Source organism: Barbus barbus (assembly GCF_936440315.1).
Source record: "Barbus barbus genome assembly, chromosome: 9".
NCBI classification, from domain to species: Eukaryota; Metazoa; Chordata; class Actinopteri; order Cypriniformes; family Cyprinidae; genus Barbus; species Barbus barbus.
In genome coordinates, this window is record NC_136737.1 from 19,798,810 (window position 1) to 19,821,877 (window position 23,068).

Below are 23,068 nucleotides of genomic sequence, written 5' to 3' on the forward strand. Positions count from 1 at the left end.
AAAACAGATAAAGATGTTTTTAAAAATCTCAAATGTAGGCTAAAGACTTCTGTGAAAAGCTTTGAAATGAATCTTTACAACGCAGTTGTGGCTTCAGTAACGTCGCTGTTTAAATCAGGTCAGTGCGCCATTTCTACAGCTGTGGCTTTAACTCTCTCATGGCCAACACTGCCTACACATCCATCCAAATCAACCTGCTGGCAAATCTACTGAACGCTTCTCAATGTTGATCTTTTGGTGACGCGTCAAAGCGAGAATGAGAAGATTCGATGTTGTGGCGGAATTGCACAACTTCACGCGCTATTTTCACCAGAAAGATCAAGTTTTCTAATGCTTTGGAGAGGAAAAGTCATCCTCCGTGTGGAACGTGCGTAATTGCAGCGATTTGGTTGAGAGGATTCCTTTCAGCACCGATCCATTCATGAGGATATTGTCAAGGTGCAAATTATTCACTGATTTAAGTGGGGCAACTGTCAGGAATTTCCCGCCGCATAATCTTTTAAGGTTCGCCTCGTGCATTCCAATTTGTCTTTTGGCGCCATTTGTTCATTTAACCGTCAACTATCCTAAAGACGTTCAAATTTAAACAAAACATAGTAACACTAACATTCTAGATTGTGTCACATATTTATATATTTATAATAGGCTAATAAATAACAAAGTGAATACGTTTTGTAATGGAACTGTTGCTACGACTTAATAGTTTGAGATTTGTTAATAACTCTCTGACTAAAATAAATAAATAGATATGATTTGTTTGTGTAACATAAAAAGATTATCTTACGCGAACACAACTTGTCGCAAGCTTAGGCTATTTAGGTCTACTGCACTGTGACTAACGTTAATTAACAAAAGGCTACTTAGGATTTAATTTGTGTAATAATTCTAGCCGAGAGCGTCGAACGACGTACTGTTACTATGGTTACCTTCTTAGTGAGCCTAGCTTCTTGCATCTATTTAGGCTACTGCACTCTGACTAACTTATGATTTGTGACACAAACCAGTCTTAAGTCACTGGGGTATATTTGTAGCAATAGCCAAAAATACATTGTAGGAGTCAAAATTATCAATTTTTTTATGCCAAAAATCATTAGGATATTAAGTAAAGATCATGTTCCATGTATATTTCTTACCATAAATGTATCAAAACTTAATTTTTGATTAATGATATGCATTGCTATGAACTTCATTTGGACAACTTTAAAGGCGATTTTCTCAATATTTAATTTTTTTGCACCCTCAGATTTTCAAATAGTTGTATCTCAGCCGAATATTGTCTGACCCTAACAAACCATACATCAATAGAAAGCTTATTTATTCAGCTTTTAGATGATGTATGAATCTCAATTTGGACAAATTGACACGTAAGACAGGTTTTGTGGTCCAGGGTCACATAAAAATAACAATAAGAAAGCGTTCGAGCGGCGTATAAACTTGTTAAACTTTTATGTTAGGACGTCCGAAAACGCATTAACCTACACACACACACACACACACACACACACACACGTGTTTTATAATTTCCGTCTTTTTTGATTATCATTTTACGGTTAACACTATTTCTATTCATATATATATATATATATATATATATATATATATATATATATATATATATATATACTGGGCAACTATTGATTTAGGCTAGCCTACTTAATAAGGGTTTTTGACAAGTTTCAGATAAACAAATGCAAGAGGAAAAAAATACAGTTGAGGGCAGTTGGGATTATGTGAAGTTATTCATTTGAATTTTGCGTAGTCATTTGAAGAGGGGGTTCCTGCCCACCAGTGGTTGCGCAGAGGTGCACCATCTCTCTTGTTTGTCTGAAGGAGTATTTCTGCTGTAGGTGGTGGTATTCAATTCACTTCGCTTTCAGCAGATGCTGAGTTCATTCTCCAGTGCAAAAATGGAGCTGGATAAAATCACCGGAGGTGCAGGAACGGCGCACATTGAGCTAAACATGCTAAGAAAACACATCATCTGAGCAAATACCGTCAGTTTTCATGTATAAGTATTTTAAAACGCTGTGAAACCGCTCAAAATGTGGATTATAATACTGTGGATATTTGTCCAAGTTTTGCTTGGCACTTCAGTCGAAGCACAGGTAAGATGAACAGACAATGTGTTGCATTTTTTCATCCTCATTTCACCTCAACTTAATGTTTGCATTTAAATTTGAAGCCCAACACATTTATTAATTATTTCAACTTAATAACTCTGACAGATCTAAATGTTTAGCTTTCTATCAGGTTCTTTGTGAAAACTGACAATAGAAAATGTTTCTATCTTATCTAACCATTAAAATCCTTGTCAACGAGGTAACGTAGTCAGGTTCATTTAGTCATTTCAAATGGTATTTTTGACTTAAATAAACCAATTAATTTGTGCCTCCTAAACAATTTTAAGCTCAACTGATTAACATTGTAAGGGCATACAGTATATGTAAAGTCAGATGTTGTGAATGGGGTTTACTTGGAAATATAATTGTATGAAATATTGCAGATATATTTGTCATATTGCTAAATCTGAGGGCTAAATTGTTGGATTTAGTTTTGAAAAAATTACATAAGAATTCTGTTGTTAAATGCAAATCTCTTGATCCTCTTCATGATGTTTTTCCAATTAACAAAGAAGTTTTGAAGGTCTGCTGGTGGCTTTGAAACTCCAAGACACCTCCAAATCATCTGATTAGATAGTTTCCTAACCTAAAATACTCCAGTCAAACTGTTAGACAATCAATGTCTTGGTTTTTGTCTCTGGGCAGCATGTGGACCCTGAAGTGGGCTTAACAGCTCAGGAACAAGTTCTCCTGCTGTACGACATCAAATTGCAGTGCTTTCAGAACATCTCCGAACACAACCCTGCTGGTAAGACCTCTCCTGTGGATTCTGTTTGGTCCTCTGAAGCTTTTTCCCTCTAATGTGATGTTAAATAGGAGCTGAGAGGATAGATCGTTTGCATAACTGATAGAAATATGGGGGGGGGGGGGGTGAAGATGAAAGTGACTCACACTAAAACAGATTTATCCCATTAGTTAATTTGTTCATTAGTTTAAAAGCCTTTTACATGTGAATTCACATCTGACGCATAATCTGTGGAATAGAATGTGACATTAGAATCTGCTTAGAGGACTTATCTGTCAAAATCTGCCACCAGAGAGAGATCCAAGATCCAAGAGATGAAGAATATCAGATCTTTTATTGGTTCATGTGGTTTCTGAGCTTGAAACTGTCTTGGTCCTTTCCAAGTGTCTTTGGTCTCTCTGCTTTGTGGCTTTATTTAGACACTGAATTACCTTAGAGTCAAATAACGTCTATATCTGCCCACTCATATAAGCATCTCCGCTTATGCAGCGGAGTCCAAATGATGGCATTAGTGAAAATGTGTCTGCTTTGCATATAATTTGATATTGATCTCAGCTGTGATGGATTTGTCGCTTTTCAAGCTGGCCTCGTTTAATCATAACAACGCCTGCAGGCTCCATTCTGTTTGAAGCAATTTGATAATTTTTTTTTTTTACAGTAAATGACATAAAGGTGACAGTTTTCCAGTTTAAATGCGAGCTGGGTGTATGTTGTTAGAAAGCTGGACTTGTAACCAAAAGGTTGTGATTTGGAATCCCAACAGGATTCTTCATGCATCATTACCTCTGAGTAAGAATACACTGGTGTAGGATTTACTTTGAAACATTTTTCTCTCAGAAATTGCTAATAAATTTCATTAACCATTACAAAGAAATTACACATTGAATTAAACATGTCATTTTGAAGAAAAAAGACAGAAATAGGATTTTTCTTGTAAAACCTACTCCAAATAAAGGCTGCAAATGTACTGCAACTTTTTAAGTGCAATTGCTTTCAGATGTGCAGCAGCAAAAATACTCCACTTATGAACACCCCAATCCAAACCTTTTGAGCTCTGAAGGGAGTTTGTGATGTCACAGATTAATGGTGTAGTGCGGCTTGTGAGTCACCCTGCTGTTTACAGAAGCTGACGCACGTTTATTGTTTTTCTTCCAGTTTTCCTGTCGTTTTTTTCCTTTTCTTCATTGACATTAATTGTGTTAGCTGATTGTGCTACCAGGCATACCAAGTTAAGACTGCGAAAGGTTCCTGGTTACCTGCGTAATTCCAAATTAGGATGCTGAGGAAGGTATGATTTAAGAACTTAAAGATGATTCAAGCACATATGAATCATCACAGAAACAAGAAACTCAGTGATGGCTCCTCGCACCTATTAAAAAATAATCACTGACGTATAAATGCTCTGGTGAATTGAGACTTTCCCATTCAGCTGCTCAGGATTATACATGTTTCAAGCTCGAATCAGTTTATCCAACAAAATCTTCTTATCATTTAATAATCTGACACAAACCATTCAATACAGATGAATATTTTCAAATCCAACAAGCACAAATGGCGTGATAACAGATTGTGCTAATAGAAAATACATTGTCAATGTGTTTGTGTAAAAATGTAGTTAAATCATTTGAGAGGGGATTTTCTGAAGAAAATCTGAAGAGTGTTTGCTTCTGCAAAACACCACCAAAATGCTGGCATGCAAAAATTTGGTGTAGGATTTACTGCACTTTTACTTTATTTCTGAGTGAAAATTGCTTCAAATAGTTACAAAGAGATGGCAAGTAACACATTGAAGTAAATGTGAAAATTTTAAGTAGAAAGACTGAAATGGTATTTTCTTGTAAAACGTACTCTAATAGTCTTTGTTTTTTACTTACAACTGGGTTCCAAAGGTTTAGCTGCATTTATACAACAGTTCAGTAATCAATAATTTAATGTTGATTAAATTATGCTATAAACACAACATTGCCAGATACTTTTCCTTTGCCTTTCTAAAGTTTTTCTTCTTCAAATCTTTAGAAAACTACTTTCCATGTTCTCACACACTGTAGAAGCCGTTCACTGAACAAAATCCAGTAAGTTTGGGATCTGCATAGAAGGCTGTAGCGTTTAGTATCACAAAATCGTGTCTAAATGAATAAACTAAGAAAACGATGTTACCGTTACTGTGTGGTGTGAGAACTTTATCCTTATTGGTTAAATAAAGAGAAACCGGAATGAACTGTGTTTCTGAACGAATCATTTGTTTAAATGATTTAAGACCCATGTTTATTCTTCAATGAATCAGTGGTTTGGAATGAATCGGTTGAGCGAATGACTTGTTCGAATCAATCCATTTAGTGCTATATATATGTATAGTGTTTTGTTGCCACCAGTGGTGTTCGATGGTGTTCTAAAATGAAGAGGAAAAGTCCTCAAAATTGTTTTTTTTTTTTTTTTAAATCAAATGTAAATTCATGTCACAGTCACATTTGCTTGGTTGAATAAACATTACTTTTTAGAAAGAAAAAAAATCTAGTTTATATTTTACATCAATGTAATCAATATTTTATATATTAAAGCAGAGTATCTCATTAAGTTAGTGTTTTTAAGCATTTTACATTTATTCCAAAATAATAACTCAAGGCAGTAACAATACAGTCTTGCTCACCATTATTGGCAAACATTTTCATTTGAATAATCATTTGAATTTGAATAAATGAAAATGTACTAAAATTATATCATCAAGGTTTTTTAATTGGCGGTCCAAAGTAATTAAACAAAGAACATTGTTTTTCAATTTGCATGAAGTAATTTCAAAGGAGAAACAGGAAAACACGGCATGGGCAGAAATAAAGGCACCCTTCCTTAATATTTGGTTGCACACGCTTTTGCAGCAATGACAGCCTCCAAACATATCTTGTGGCTATCTATAAGCTTCTTGCATTTCTGTGCTGTTATTTTCTCACACTCTTCCTTTGCAATTTGTTCAATCTCTTGAACGTTTGCAGGGTTCTTTTGCCCATTAGCAGATTTCAGCTCACCCCAAAAGTTTTCAGTAGGATTGAGATCAGGACTCCTTGCTGGCCATTTTGAAACAGTCCATTTTTTCCTTTTCAACCATTCCTGCGTGCTTTTGGATGTGTGCTTTGGGTCATTGTCTTGCTGGATGACCCATGATCTTCAACCCAAACCAAGTTTTCTCACTAGGTAGGACATTTCACTCTAAAATCTCTTGGCAGTTCTCTCATTTCATAATTCCTGCTTGTGATACGGTCAAGGCCTCCAGTACCATATGCAGGAAAACAGCCCCACGGCATTATGGATCCTCCACCATGCTTAAAAGCGCTCTAACCAATTTTTAAAAACGCTTTTGACCACAGTGTCGCACCATGTCCCAAAACACACTTGCAGCCAATCAGCAGAAAGGGGCGTGTCTTGTAATGATTGTTCTTTTTGATCGGTGAGTAACATTGATTTTTCATTGTTTCACACAGCTTATTTGTGTTGGCTTTTGTTTGAATATGCTTGTGTGTCATCTTCGCTTGTTTCCGCGATCGTCGTTATGCCAGGGTTGTGTACATACATGTGGGGCGGAGATATCAAAATAGGGGCGAGGTCAAATATCAACATCGTTTGGCAAAAATCGCTTTTTAAAGTGCACCTTTAACTGTTGCATTGCCAAAAAGCTCTATTTTTGTTTCATCATTTTCCCAGAAGCATTGTGGTCTGTCCAGGTACTCTTTGGCAAAGATCAGTCATTCCTTTTTATGTCTTTTCCTCAGCAATGGTGCCTTCGCCCATTAAGCCCTGCTTGGTTTAGTGTGCGGCGTATAGTACTTGTTGAAGCCATGACCCCAGACTGTTCCAGGGGTGTGTTTCCCAAAAGCATCGTTAGCTAACTATGGTGGCAAGTCCCATTGAACTCTATTGGTAAGAATGTAACTTGCGACCATAGTTGCTTTTGGGAAACGCACCCCAGGTTGGACTTCAGGTCTTTGGATGTTAGACATGGTGTTTTTTTCCACCACTCGTACCAACCTTCGAAGAGCTCTCTCATCAATTTTCCTCTTTCTCCTACGTCCTCGGAGGTTCTTGATAGTTCCATACTTGGCAAACTTCTTAATAACACTGTTGAAACAGGGATACCAAGGTCTTTGGAGATGACCTTATACCCTTTGGAGGTTGTGTGCTTGCTAATAAAAGCACTCCTCAGACAGCTCAAAGGAACAAGGAGTAACATGGCTTTTTAAAACGCAGAAGACATCATTCAGTGGCTAATTTATTTCACATGGGCACTGACAATTTATCACAGGTGATTCTCATTTCTGATTTACCACAGGTGAATCAAAATGTATTTCCATACTGATTCATAGTAAAGGGTGCCAATGCCAGTGTCAGAGCAAGCTTTAAGTTTTTAGATTTTTTTTCTCCCATTGTTGTTTATAATTTGCTCTTTTGTATCAAACACAAGTTCTCTAAAGCTGTTTCACTTGATTAATATTTTATTTGTGAACTTATGTTCAGCTATTCTTTTTAATAGTTAACTTTTAATTCTTTTGGATTTTTTAAATTCTCTTTTGGCTTATTGACAGGTTATATTGTTGTTGTTGTTGTTGTTATTTCATATCTCTTTTAATTGCTGCTGGACAGTAACCAATAATTTGTATTCTATAATATTTCCCATATATTTTCCTAATGACAATTTTATGATTGATTTATATACTACAAACACTTTTTTTTGCTATTTTTATCACAAGAAAAAAAGAAGAAAATATGTTTTATAGTTTCTAAGGACTACTGTAATAAATGATATGTCAATTAGCACTGCGTTATTCACATAGGCCTACTTTTTTAAAGTTTATTTATATAGCACATTTCATACACAATGGTAATTCAAAGTGATTTACATGAAAGAAAGTAAAATAGTCATACAAAAATTATAATAATATTGATCACAGCAATAAAAATGAGTTGAAAAAAAACTGCAATAATAATAATAACAAGAAATTTAAAAACAAATATTCTCAAGCTTTGTTCTAACTCTTCTGCACTAAGTGAACGGAAAAAAAAAAACTTCCAAAACACTTAACTATTCCACTACTTCACCCCCTACTTACTTTGACCATCATATCTGACCTATTCGCTAAAACTCGAGGCGTGCCCCTGTCTGTAATGGTAGGAATTTAGAGCTGGTAGAGCGATTCACGACTAGAACCTCCCTTCTAGCGTCTCACATTCTCTCTGTATTTCCTATACCTTCAAATGCACTATTTGCCTCTACGGCTCTTAGTGCCTTAGAGAAAGCATTTTGTCCCTCCTGGACTGTGCACATCTCTCAATCTATAGATGGGCACTCGTACACCTTTACACTTACAGGTGTAACTAAATTTTGACACCAGTTTTCTTCTGCTGGTGTCCCTCACTCACGTCTGAGTGAGTCCATCGCTCTCCCCCTCCTGCACTCCCTCCGCTTACAGACAGTCCCTAGCCAGAAACCAAACAAATAGAACTCAGAGGTCCTACTTTAAACTGATTAACCAACACACTTTTCTTTCTTTGCCCACATTCTCTTTACCATCACAGCACTCACTTTAGCCTTCTGTTTAAACTTTTAAAATGGTATAAATTTTTTGTTTTAATTATTTATAAAAGTTAAGAATAGAAAATGATTATCACAGCAATAAAAACAAGGAAAAATTATCTAAAAATTGATTTAAAATGAATTTAAAACAGTAAAGGATAAATGATTATACGTAAAATACAGTGCAATCAGTGCACAGTGCTCATTAAACAAATGCACAGCTAAACAGATGAGTTTTGAGTCTAGATTTAAACGTGGCTAATGTTTTAGCACATCTGATCTCTTCTGGAAGCTGGTTCCAACTGCGGGCAGCATAATAGCTAAAAGCAGACTCCCCTTGTTTTGTGTGAACCCTTGGTATTTCTAACTGACTCGATCCTAATGATCTGAGTGGTCTGTTAGGTTTATATTCAGTGAGCATATCTGCAATGTATGTGGGTCCTAGGCCATTTAATGATTTATAATGTAACTGGAAGCCAGTATAAGGACCTGAGGACTGGTGTGATATGCTCAGATTTTCTGGTTCTAGTCAGAATCCTGGCAGCAGTGTTCGGGATGAGCTGCAGCTGTCTAATGGTCTTCTTGGACACCAAGATTCTTGACTTGATTTTTAGTTGTTTGACCCCTAGAGTCAAGGTATGCATTCACCTTGAGAACTTCATCTTTGTTTCCAAATGCAATGACTTCAGTTTTCTCCTTGTTTAACTGAAGGAAGTTCTGGCACATCCAACTGTTAATTTCATCAATGCATTGGCAGAGGGAGTCAATGGGGCTGTAGTCATTTGGAGATAAGGCTAGGTAAATCTGGGTATCATCAGCATAGCTGTGATAGGCAATTTGGTTCTTCCTCATTATCTGACTTAGTGGGAGCATATACTAGCTAAACAAGAGCGGTGCAAGAATTGAGCCTTGTGGGACTCCACGGCCGTCCACTTAGACTTATGCTCTCCTATACTCACATAATAACCTTTCCCTTCTAAGTATGACCTGAACCATTTGAGTACCATCCCAGAAAGTCTGACCCAGTTTTCCAGTCTCTCTAGAAATATGTTAGTAGTACCAGCACTAATATTTTGCCAGAATCAGCGAATATCATTTATTATCTTAATGAGCGCTGTCTCTGTGCTGTGATGCGCTCGGAAACCAGATTGAAAATTGTCCAGGTATCCATTTGAGTTTAAGTAGTTGTTCAGCTGATTAAAAACTACCTTTTCAATAATCTTACTTATGAAAGGAAGATTTGATATTGGTCTGAATTGGTATATACTTTATTAATTTATTACCTGAAGATGAAGCTATTGAGATGTTTTATTTGAATGTTTGAAACTTCCATTTCCTTAATAACTAGATAAATATATTAACTAGACAAATAACAAAGTGCAGCAAATTATACAATTATTTGCGCTATATAAAAACAATATAATTATGATGCTGAATTGAAATAATATGATAACAAATAAGTGCAATATCAAGCAGCATATCAGGCTGTTTTTGTACAGGTAAAATAACTGGAAACGAATGACACCTGGGGCCTGTACCATGAAGCCGGATTAGCTGGCTAGCCAGGTAAGTTTCAGTTTAGTTTGCACCAATCCTAGGTTTTAGGTACCATGAAAGTGGCTTGGCTTTTAGTGGCGTTCATTGCCATAGTAATTTATTCTCCACAGCTAACCTCCTCCAGGGCAGGTTATGTTCTGAGTTAGAGATCTCAAACTGAAATTGGACCAATCAGATGTGAGCAAAGTGACACGCGTCTGACACAAAAAAAGTCACTTCCCCCACAGGGTTCTTAGGGGGTTTGGAAAAGTATGGAAATATGAAAATTGATTTAAGTATTTTCCAGGTCTGTAAAAGTATGGAAAAGAGAAAGCAGAGTATGGAAAAATATTTGTGTTCCCAGACTTCTGCCCATATTTAGTTTTTTTTTTTTATAGAAAATTAAGAATTTAATGAAAATAAATATAACGTACAAGAAGTGAGGTTTCATGGCAGCTGTTTAGTGGTTCTTTAGTGATTGTCAAATACGACTGAATGAATTCAAGGTGCACTTTTTTTATTATGCAAAAAGCTGGTTATAAGCATTTTGGGTTTTTTCTCACTATATTCTTAGCACCATATTAATTGGCCTCAAGGACCTTTTCAAAATTAAAATATATACAGACTTTTATGTGTGCACAAGAAACCATTAAACTTAGCATATAGGATCACGCACACTGTGCCACCTGTTGTGCCATTAGCCCATTCCACGGTTTGGTTTCTTGGCCACCACTGACTATGCATTAAAGGCCTTGAAATATGGCATACTGCCCCAATGAAAGCCAAACTTAAACACTTCTTTTACAGCACCAGTCTTTTTTATAGACCCTTGAAGTTGGCAAATTTTATGCTATTAGCCCATTTCATGTCATGGTTTCTCCACCACCACAGACGATGTATTAAATTGGACATTAGGCCTTGATATTAGAGGTACTACTGTAAGAAAAGCAAAATTTTGATCAGGTTGCTCTCTGTTAATTCATATGCATCCATGCTATCATTTTATGATGCACAAAGGACCTGTTTTAACTTTGGTGTAAACCGCACATATCTTTGATATGAATATCCCAACTGTAGGCATCTTATAAAGCTCCCACCAGATATTATAAATTTTTAAATCGCTAGTGTTGATTGCTTAACCTGCTGGAAAATTGCTTTTATCTAATGTTTATGTTTGCAGTAATTTTCTTTTCATTTGGCCATTTGTGCTGCTCTTCAAAGCTCGGTAAACATGAAGATAATACAAAAGTCTCCTTTGTTTGACAACATTTGCTAATACTAGTTATCAGTGTTAATTAGAGCCTAGCCATTGTCATTTGCATCAAGCTGTCGAACGCTCTCGCATTTGCCATGGCAACTCTCAGAACATCCTCAGAAATTTTTAAGATAATATCATTTATTATGTGTCGGCTCTGATATTACTGTTCTGATTATAGAGCTGAATTCAAGTTAGCTGGGATATTTTTCCAATCTCAGTGGCAAGAGGTACATATTTACCCATATGTATATATCTAAAAAAAGAAAATATTCTCCATCACATTAAAAATGGTTTGTTTCTTAAGTCAGGACCTAAAAAAATCAATAAATGTCAAAGTGTGAAAGACGACATGGTGCATATAACATCTCACCCAAATGACCATTGGAATCCACAAATAGATATAATGCACAGACAAAGTTTGCCAAAGCTCTTTCTTTCATCAGCAAACCACCAGGTTGAATTGAGCTGCACTGATTTATTGACTAAAGTTTCAAAATAACATCATACTCTTGTAGCGCTGCGAACCCTCTCCTCTCCCTTCAAGGAATTGACTGGTTGGTGTGGCGCTTCTACACAGACACTATGTCATTTTCACACACTGATCTGTGGGGGTGAATCAATGGCTGATGCAATACTTGCACTTAGAATGAAGACTCACAAAGGCGGCGAATCAATGTGTCGCGAGGAAAGATAAACCGTAGTGTCACTGTGGGCTTTGAGGATATTCCTTTCATAATACATCATGTTCACTTTGCAAGATTATAATTAATATTCTAATTCATTTTCTTGAAATCATTCTGTTTTCAAACGCAGAGTTGCATGATGTATGTGATTAACAATGCATTGTTTTGGATGGGTTAAATGCAGAGCACGTTGGATGGGTTAAATGCAGAGCACGAATTCCGAGTGTGGGTCACCATACTTGGCTGAATGTCACTTCACTTTTTGTAGTGGAGCTAGTTAGTTGTCTTGCTGGAAAATGTGTGAAAATTGCTGAGGCAAATAGAGCTTTTATGCTTCGATGAAAGCATTGTTGTTGTAAGTATACTATCTGAGAACGTGAGATGCCAAGTCTCTTAAAATGACCCTGGAACAGTCTGTTACTAAAGAAATTATAATTACATTAGACGTTTCCCAAGGGACTCTTAACAGTTTTAATTAGGTTCAGTTTTGAGTGAGCAACGGACCAGCACATGCAAAATGAATTTCTGCCGTTCGTGAAGCTATACACAAGTTCGTCTAGAATAGGGCTGGGATTACAGATTAACGATTTGATTCCAATTCAATTCAAGCTATTATAAGGGCTGTAACGGTCTGTGGTCGTGGATGAAGGCGCACGACGAAAGAGTAAACAAAAGAGTAGTCTTTTAATAAACAGCATCAACTCACTGAGACAATAAGTTAACTCAAGATCAGACAAACACAAAGGCAGAACTGAGGACTTATAAAGGGGCTGGAACAAACGAGAAAACAAGATAATTGAATCAAACACAGGTGATGCATATAACTAATTAACAGAACTAGGTCAGAAACTAAAACAGGAAGAACCAAATAAGGACAAAAAGGAAACTAAACAAACAGTTCTGTTACAGATATAGCCTCCAGGACGGATCAGGAGCCTTGGGAGGCCATGGCAGGACTGGAGATTCGGGAGACCATGGCGGATCTGGAGACTCGGGAGTCCATGGCGGATCAGGGGCCTTGGAAGGCCATGATGGATCTGGGTCCTTGGACGACCATGGCGGATCAGGGTCCTCGGGCGACCATGGCGGATCTGGGTCCTTGGGCGGCCTTGGCGGATCGGGGTCCTCGGGCGGCCTCGGTGGATCTGGATCCTCGGGCGGCCATGGCGGTTCGGGGTCCTCGGGAGACCATGGCGGATCGGGGTCCTCGGGCGGCCTTGGCGGATCGGGGTCCTCGGACGGCCATGGCGGATCGGGGTCCTCGGGAGGCCATGATGGATCTGGGTCCTTTGTGGCCTTGGCCTTAGGCCTGGCCACACAAACTGTGGCTATATGCCCCCCCCCCCCAAAATTTCTTTGGGAAAGTTCCCCTCTGGGGCCCACATTGGAGGAGCGGATTCTTGGGGGATCTCTGGAGGAGCGGGCGCTTGGGGGCGCTCTGGAGGAGCGGGCACTTGGGGGCGCTCTGGAGGAGCGGGCTCTTGGGGGCGCTCTGGAGGAGCGGGCTCTTGGGGGCGCTCTGGAGGAGCGGGCACTTGGGGGCGCTCGGGAGGAGCGGGCACTTGGGGGCGCTCGGGAGGAGCGGGCACTTGGGGGCGCACGGGAGGAGCGGGCACTTGGGGGCGCACGGGAGGAGCGGGCACTTGGGGGCGCACGGGAGGAGCGGGCACTTGGGGGCGCACGGGAGGAGCGGGCACTTGGGGGCGCACGGGAGGAGCGGACTCTTGGGGGGCGCACGGGAGGAGCGCAGCTGGACGGAGCCAGCGGAGACGAAGGAGAGCTGGACGGGACCAGCGTAGATGCAGGAGGGCGCTCTTGCAGCGCGGACATTTGAGGGCGCTCTTGCAGCGCGAACACTTGAGGGCGCACGAGAGGCGCGAAGCTGGATAGAACCAGCGGAGACGAAGGAGAGCTGGACGGGACCAGCGGAGACGCAGGAGGGCGCTCTTGCAGCGCGGACACTAGAGGGCGCTCTTGCAGCGCGGACACTAGAGGGCGCACGGAAGGCGCGGGGCTGGACGGGACCCGCGGGAACTCAGGTGGGCTGGACGGGACCCGCGGGAACTCAGGTGGGCTGGTCGGGACCAGCGGGAACTCAGGTGGGCTGGTCGGGACCATCATCGCCGGGAATGGCGTAACGTTCATCGCCTGTTGCGGCGGTATCCTCCTCGCCGCCGGCGGAACATTCATCGCCGTGGGTAGGCTCTCCAGACACCGGATGATGGCTTCTCTCCAATCGAGGTCGGAGGTGTCTGGGAGCTCTCGCTGTTGGTGGTAAGTGAGCCCGAGCCGGAGCAGCATCTTGAGGGTTCCTCCTTCCAGTGAGCTAGCGAGGGCGAGAGGCGCAAATGCCATCACAAAACTCGCTGGGTCCTGGATGGCATGAGCCAGCTCAAAAAATTGTGCGAGCTCGCCCATCTTCTGTGTCGGTCTGATCTTCTGTAACGGTCTGTGGTTGTGGATGAAGGTGCACGACGAAAGAGTAAACAAAAGAGTAGTCTTTAATAAACAGCATCAACTCACTGAGACAATAAGCTAACTCAAGATCAGACAAACACAAAGGCAGAACTGAGGACTTATAAAGGGGCTGGAACAAACGAGAAAACAAGATAATTGAATCAAACACAGGTGATGCATATAACTAATTAACAGAACTAGGTCAGAAACTAAAACAGGAAGAACCAAATAAGGACAAAAAGGAAACTAAACAAACAGTTCTGTTACAAGGGCAGTGTTTCAGACTGATTCAAACTGTTAACTCGTCTTATAAGAACTGTTTTGACTTCAGATTCAAATCACTTATTTCAGAATCAGTAATCAGTTGGAATCGGGAATAAAAAGAGACAGTATAGGAGGAATTTGTTTCAGAATCATTGTACAGTACACTGGTCCCGTTGTATGTTTTTGATTCACTAAAACGAACTGATTTAGAAGAGTCAGTTTCTTCGGAATCGCTGTATACTGGTTTTGTTGGCCCTTTTTCCAAATTGCACGCAGCAGCCATTGTAAGTCTATAAGACCGCAAGTGCGCATGAAGTGTTCCATTTGGGACAGGGCCGTTGTATGTTTCTGATTCACTAAAAAGAGCTGGCTTATAAGAATCAATAGTTTCAGAGTCGCTGTACACCTGTCCTGTTGTATACAATATACATATTTTCTGATGAATGAAGAATGAATATGAATTTCTTATCTTCTCTAGCTTGCTTGCTAATCTAGTTGTCTAATGAACTTGGCATTGTAAATTATGAATATTTTGGCTCTTACAATAATAAAGGCATCTACTATGCATAAATTGAAATATTTTTATTAAAATAATTTCATTATTTAGCAGTGAAATTGGATTTTGGTTAGTTTTTTGGCTTTTTTCCTCAAAAGTACTAAAATAATTTTTAATGGAACCATTAATGAAATTGAATCATTCAGGGAAATTGGAAGCAGAACCGGAATACAGAAGCAGAAAATGTTTGCCAAAAAATCCATTTGCACTCTTTTTAGTTTCACTGCTTGGAGAAGCAATTGAGATGTTAATGCAATTTCATCTTTAATTTTCTTCCGACAGGAATCTTAACTTCCAGGCTTTGTTGAGATTGTATTTTCATCCTGTGAAATGTGATTGTGGTTTACACATTTTGTACACAGATGAGGTCTGTTCTCCTGGATGGGATGGGTTGGTTTGCTGGCCTCAAGGTTCTCCAGGAACTGTCACCAAAGTGCCATGTCCTAGCTATGTATACGACTTCAACCACAATGGTACTTGCAAAACGTCTTTTAACAAAGTTCATCAGTTTCTTTACAACAGCGTCTAGTCAAATTGTTGTGTTTCTTTGTTTTTGTAGGATTTGCATACCGTCAGTGCGACATGAATGGATCGTGGGTATCGGTGGAGAACAGAACTTGGGTCAATTATTCAGACTGTCTGCGGTTTTTGGCTCCAGGAATTGAAAAGGGCAAAGTAAGTCCAATTACAGGCTGGAAGTCATTCAAGAGTTACTTTTTGATAACAGTGGTCCAATGAGATGTAGTTGGGTTGGTGTCTTCAAATGCAAAGCCGTAAAGCTACTTATATAGATTCAAATGGAAATGTTTTGGATTGAATGACTGAAGTGCTGTTGTGTTTCCAGAGGGACTTTTTTGAGCGGCTGCACATCATGTACACAGTTGGCTACGCGGTGTCCTTCAGCTCACTGCTGGTCGCCATTTTCATCATTGGATACTTTCGGTAATTGAACATCGATTCCCAGCAGACTTTGGTCCCATACAGCAAGTTAAAGAAACACTAGTAACTCCATGTATTCATTACGAAGTGGCACAGCAAGCAAACATATTGTACTTGTTCCGCACAAGGGAGGGACTGAAGCGGGACAATTCAGACAGCCTCAGGTTGTCATCTTTAAAGACCTTCAGACATTAAATTAGCTGAAGAGTTCCCTGTTGAGTTTCTGCTGTAACTGAACAACCTGTACTTCGCTTTTTCTAATAGAAAGCCGCTACTCAAGGGTGTTATTGCTTATTGGGTCCACATTTAAGCATGAATTTATTCTTTTAACAAACCTAATAAAACTCAAACAATAAAATGTTTTCATTACTTGAAATAAAATAAACTAACTGAAATAAAATAAAACATGAATTATTTTATTTCAACTAGTTGCTAAGGAAACATTTATCATTTTTGTTTTGTTTTGAGTTGAGGTAGGAAAATAACTAAAACTAAATGACTAAATGTTTAATAAAATTAAAATATAAACAGAAAATATAACAAACACTATAGTAGTATATGAATATTAATAAATTACACTAATATGAAGGTCAACTCAAAACTGTCTTGAAAACCTTTTGCCATGCATCCATTATTAATTCTTCCTGCTTTTCAAAAGTCTTTTATGCATAGGATTTTATAGCTTTAGACTTTTTTGGCCAAGATTTTTAATCTTAAAATATGAAAATACATCATAAAAATATTAGTTATTTAATATATAATATAAACAGAGTGAAATGTGTAATATATATATATAATGTATGTAATCACTTTTTTTTTCCAAAATTTCAAAGGTTAGTTTATTTGGTTACCAAAAAGACAATTGTGCCAGTGAAGAACTAGAGATGATATATGAGACATTTACTGTGTTAAAAAAAGAAAGAAAAAAAGAGAAATATGTGACCCTGGACCACAAAACCAGTCATAAGGGTCAATTTTTCTAAATTGAGATTTATGCATCATCTGAAAGCTGAATAAACAATATTTCCATTGATGTAAGGTTTGTTATGATAGGACAATATTTGGCTGAGATACAACTATTTGAAAATCTGGAATCTGAGGGTGCAAAAAAATCTAAATATTGAGAAAATCACCTTTAAAGTCGTCCAAATGAAGTTCTTAGCAATGCATATTACTAATCAAAAATTAAGTTTTGATATATTTACGGTAAGAAATTTACAAAATATCTTCATGGAACATGATCTTTACTTAATATCCTAATGATTTTTGGCATAAAAGAAAAAATTATAATTTTGACCCATACAATGTATTTTTGGCTATTGCTACAAATATACCCCAGCGACTTAAGACTGGTTTTGTGCTCCAGGGTCACATATAATTTGTAAACAGAATTTCTTTTTTATTAGGCATCATTTCCAATCCCAATTTTGTCAAATTATGTAAAAATATTAAATTATTGCCATAGCAAGACAAAAAGGTTGCTTTTTTATTATATGAATGTTCCATCATTTCCAGCACAGAATGAGTGGTGATTTAAAATGTGGTTGAAATTACATTTATTCAAGCCGGGTTGGAGGGAAAAGGACAAAAACGACAAGATTCCCCTGTGATTAGTTTAAACGTTCTCTCTTTTTTGTCTCCTAGACGTCTCCACTGCACCAGAAACTACATCCACATGCACCTCTTTGTGTCTTTCATGCTGCGTGCGGTCAGCATCTTCGTTAAAGACAGAGTGGTGTACGCTAATGGTGTGCTACAGGAGTACGACACCATGCTAATGGACGACATCAGCACTGTTTCCATTTCCCCTCTTGACAAGACTCAATATGTGAGTCCAATGAGTAATTGATGAACCAGACCAAGTTTAATTTTTTTTTTCGTTGAGCTGGGCTGAGCTAGTTTTGGTTGAAATGACTTCAATTAACTTTAGTTAACTTAAATGAACTTTTCTCTGCACTGATGTGAGTTAAGTGCACTTTGGTCATCAAAGATTCATTTGTTCATGCACTTTCTAATAAATTGCTCCATGGGAAATGCATTAAGAGACTAATACTCGCTTAAAATGCTCCTGGCATGTTGCACATGAGCTTGGAAGTCGTAATTATGTGCATTCAAGCATTTTAAATTGAATATGCATGTCTGTCTTCTATTCACTTCAAGACATATGTATGGGGTTTTAGGACTAATGAAGCAAAATGAAGAGCAAATGATGGGAAGTAAATGTGGATTTGATACAGCATTGGTGCATTTTACCTTCTGAGCCACAGGGAATGATGGGAAATGTAGCTTTGTCCCACAAGCTTGTCGCCCCATAACCGCAGCTAAATGAGCAGTATATTCTGGTGAACTTTGTCTTTTTTTATCAACCATACACAAAATGCAGATTATTAATACATATAAATTATAATATATACATTTTATTGTAGACATATTAACTTTTGTGGAAAATGTAAGTAGAAAATATTTTTTCCTAAAATTATTGCTACTAAATTGTTAATGTTAATTTTTCATCATATTTTTGGCAACAGTGAGTCGAAATAAAATTGCATCTTTTTTGTGCCTTTGTTATCATTGATGAAATAGAAAAACCTTCATCAGCTAACGTTTTCGCTAGTAATTTCTTTGGCACAATTGATGCTGAAGGTGTTTTCCAATGATTTTTCCAGTCCGTTTAACAGGAATCCACAAAATCTGGAATTTTGCATGAGGGCAAAAGAGTTTCTAAACAAATTTCTAAACAGTTACTAAACAAATTTCACATCGGGTTTAAAGGCAGGGTAGGCAATTTGGTTCAAAAATGTTTTTTTGTTATTCTGGTTGAAAGTCTCTTCACATCCCAATAACAGTTAAGTGGTGTAGATGCATTTATATCATCTGTGGAAGGCGTAGGACCATAAAATGTTCGACCAGCAGCTTATTCGGTCCTAACTTTACGATAGTCTGTCCTACCTGCCTGTCAAAATATGTATTTGCACACCTCCGTGCACCCTGTTCGTGCAGACGGGATATGTCATCACTGCGTCCCTTTATGCTATTACAGATCAAGCGAGAATGAAAGGCATTATTATTGTAATTAGTGGTCGACTGATATATGCGAACGCATCGGCCAAACAGGAAAAACATATCGGCCAATGCCTATATTTTACAAATGCTAAATACCGGCCGATAAATTTTTCCTGAACACGCGATCAACAAACTTTAAACTCGTAATTTCAAATTATCCTGCGTTTTATGCATTTGCACCACTGTCCTATTCATGTAATTTCCACTGTGTGCTGTATGTAAAATGAGTGTTACCTTGGCTTTATTTGAAAATATATGATTCCCAATGATTACTGAGTGCTCTGTTGGTTACAGTGTTTACTTCCTTTTTAATTATATTTTTAATAAATATTTATTTATTTATGAGAAATACTTTTTCATCTAAAGTATAAGTATGTTTATCTTACACATTTATTTTTTAATACATTTTCAAATGATTTCTTAAATATGAATTAAAATAAATAAAATTATATCGGCTTTATATCAGCCATCGGCCACCCTGCTTTCCAAGATATCGGCATCTGCATCGGCTTTCAAAAAACCAATATCAGTCGACCACTAATTGTAATTTTATGCTCTTTGTACTGTAATGTTTTCTCACTGGTGAATGAGACAAGAGGTAATCTGACAGCATTGCATTCAACCCTCCATCAACAGCGTCTCTCATCGTGTCACTGGTTAGCCTCTGGTCTGTCTATGCACAGGCGTGGCTTTGGAGGGTGATTTGCAGGGAGGGTGGGATCTTATGCTTTTGCTCACATTATTTCACTGAAACTTCACAGAAATTTTGCTAATGTGGCAGCACCTTAAATACGATAATTTGTAGTGACCATGTCATACCAGAAATACAAAAACAAATTATAGGGGCATTCACTACAAACAACATTTATTTTATACATGAAGCATACACAACTTTATTTAAAGTGAAAGTGAAACTAGCAGCCTGTGTGAAATGCACTAGGCTATATCATACTTGTCACTCTCGTTCTGCACAAATACAAATGTGTGTTTGCTTTGCTCAAGTTTTACTTGCTTGACATTAATTGCATTATATCAGTGGCTTTGAAATAAAAAAAAAACGCAACATATTTAAAAAATGTGTTCATGCATTGTTAGAAGATTTATGTATAACAAGTGGTTCCTTGCATTGTAACAAGAAAATGCCTCGTGATTACAGTACTGAGCCACTGCAATGGAGCGCCTCTGTTTTATTAAATTAAAGTTCAAGTTCAAGTTTATTTGTATAGCGCTTTTTACGGTACAAATCGTTGCAAAGCAGCTCTACAGGAAATTAAGTTTCCACAATATATGTATATATTGCAGAACCTTAATATATTTAACTTATGGCAAAATTAGGTAATTCTGTATGTTGTCTGAGCGTTGGCATCCTCTGAGGTCCTCTGAGGGGTTGGAATTATCTTTTCTTAGGTGTTCGGTCATCTCAGATCATTTAAGGGTTGGATCCAGACTGAAGCTTCTGTAATTCCTAGTTACCACGGGATGTTTTTGGACTATCTGTAGCTTGTTTGTTGAAGATGCAGGACAACCACCTAGCAGTGCATTACAATAGTCCAGTCTAGAGGTCATGAATGCATGAACTAGCTTTTCTGCATCAAACAGGTAGCATGTTTAAAAGCTTGGCAATGTTTCTAAGAAGGAAGAATGCTGTTTTTGTAACATGGGAAATATGATTTTCAAAGGACAAGTTGCTGTCTAATATAACACCAAGATTTTTTACTTTAGAGGACGTAACAGTACATCCGTCTAGTTGCAAATTGTAATCCAAGAGATTCTGTGTACTAGTTTTTGGTCCAATAAGTAATTTCTCTGTTTTATCTGAATTTACTAGGAGGAAATTATTGGTCATCCAATCTTTTAAATTTTGTACACAATCTATTAGCTTAGATAGTTGAGAAGTTTCACCTGGTCTTGTTGAGATATATAGTTGAGTATCATCAGCATAGCAATGAAAACTAATCCCGTATTTTCTAAAGTTGAAATATAATACAACAATAAAATTAGCTGTGAAAATAACAAAAGCTTGTACAATACATTGTAATAGGCATAATCAAGTGTGAAAATATCTTAAGTGCTAAGCCCAGTAACATTATTCATATTCTTTTGGTTCGGTGCCTTGCTCAAGGGCATCTCAGTCGTGGTATTGAGGGTGGAGAGAGCGCTGGACATTCACTCCCCCCACCTACAATCCCTGCCGTCCAATTCTCTAACCATTAGGCCACGACTTCCCCCGTGGAAGTGGCGGATTGTAGACGTGTAGGTTTGACAATCTTGACGGTCTTCACAGATGGACGATGCTGTAATTTAGGTTTAAAATGAATAAATTCTAATATCAAACAATCTGTTTAACAGACAAAGCAATAGTGACCATGTAATAAAAACAGTTACTCACACTTGTGTGGTGCGACATTACTGTCAGATCCAATATCGTCGGCACAGCATCCTCATTTAGTTTCAATCTTTCTGAAAATCCTGTGTTAAATTTTGCCTTGTTTGTAAACGAATCTGGGGTGAATCTGTGGTATGAATGAACAAAGGACAGAGTTCTTACTGATGCATTCTGGAACTTTGTTAAAAATAAAGTTCACTCACTCTGTCCTAACTTTTTCACAACTTAGGACTGCACAGAATCTTGTCTTTGAAGCAATTTTTATCATTTGGTTTCTGCGTAAATACTACATGCGCGAATTGGCGAGCAGGGCTAAACAGACAGTGATGTAGAAGCAGGCGTTGATCTTCTTCTGTGGAGGTGGTGCTTATCCACACTATTACATCATAGAGTCGCACATTCCACAAGCGGCCGTTTTGGCTGACTGCCTTCAAGCTGTTTTTAGACTAACAAGAAAATTTTGAGTTCTGAAATTACAGGATGTTTTTATAGTACAATGACCTCTCATATGTCAAAAGATCAAGGGAATTTTTGTTTCTCAGTTCATGATCTCTTTAAAGAAATTCCATTTTAATTAAAATTTTCTTATGGATAAAAATCTACCTCAGATTATGCTCTAAAATACATGTAAGTTACAGCTAACAACAAAGCCCATGACTCAATATACTGTACAATTAATTTTGTTCCCAATGTTTTTCGCCATGATCAATGTTTTTTTATTGGCATGCCCCCATCCAGAGTTTACGACTCTTATATATGCCGTTGTGGTGGCATTCATGCACGCTCATCTCATAAATACTTTCGGTCCAACTAAAAGGCTGCATAACAATTAACAGTTTCGCTCTGATTGACTGAACACACATGTTTGAGGTTTCTAGTTAAAAATGTTCTTTGTATTTTCAGGTTGGTTGCAAGATCACAGTCCTATTCTTCATTTATTTCCTGGCAACTAACTACTACTGGATCCTAGTGGAGGGCCTTTACCTTCACAGTCTCATTTTCATGGCGTTCTTCTCCGACTCCAAATATCTTTGGGGTTTCACCCTCATAGGGTGGGGTAAGTGTGCATGTTAAGATCAATCAGCTCTTGGTTTTGTTTTTAAACATTGTTTTTTTACCCTGCCCAGATGTAACCTAACCAATAACACAGCTTATTATGATAATTCTCCTCTGAGGCTTGTGTTATGTCTGCTTCCAAGAATCTCAGTCGAAACGATTTTGTGTCCTTTGAGGTGTTAACACTTACTTAAAGCCTTATTTATTCATACTTTATGTTTCATTCATAATAGTCGCCAGGCAAGCCAAACAGACACCTTTGAAGTGCAAATACTTTTGGGAAGGTTCCCACACTCTTAGATATTTTGTTGAAAGCCGAACGATAGAGAAACCCAAACATGTTTGTCCTACTTTAAACAGATCAACAATGAGACAGAGCATAGAATCAACAACTTTGAAGTCACTGATAATGTGCGTTACTTAAGCAACCTATTGATCTTCGAAA

General features: G+C 38.0%; 1 protein-coding gene across 1 annotated transcript in view; it reads left to right on the forward strand.

Annotated features, from left to right (window-relative positions):
* Positions 1-2,042: 2,042 nt before the first annotated feature.
* pth2rb (parathyroid hormone 2 receptor b) overlaps positions 2,043-23,068 on the forward strand; it is a gene marked incomplete at both ends in the record, with an annotated part of 52,993 nt that continues 31,967 nt past the window's right edge. The window contains 7 exons of the mRNA XM_079425818.1: positions 2,043-2,105; positions 2,766-2,868; positions 15,542-15,652; positions 15,739-15,854; positions 16,024-16,121; positions 17,763-17,946; positions 22,471-22,624. Coding sequence (XP_079281944.1) covers positions 2,043-2,105; positions 2,766-2,868; positions 15,542-15,652; positions 15,739-15,854; positions 16,024-16,121; positions 17,763-17,946; positions 22,471-22,624 — 829 coding nt within the window. The remainder of the gene's footprint in view (positions 2,106-2,765; positions 2,869-15,541; positions 15,653-15,738; positions 15,855-16,023; positions 16,122-17,762; positions 17,947-22,470; positions 22,625-23,068) is intronic.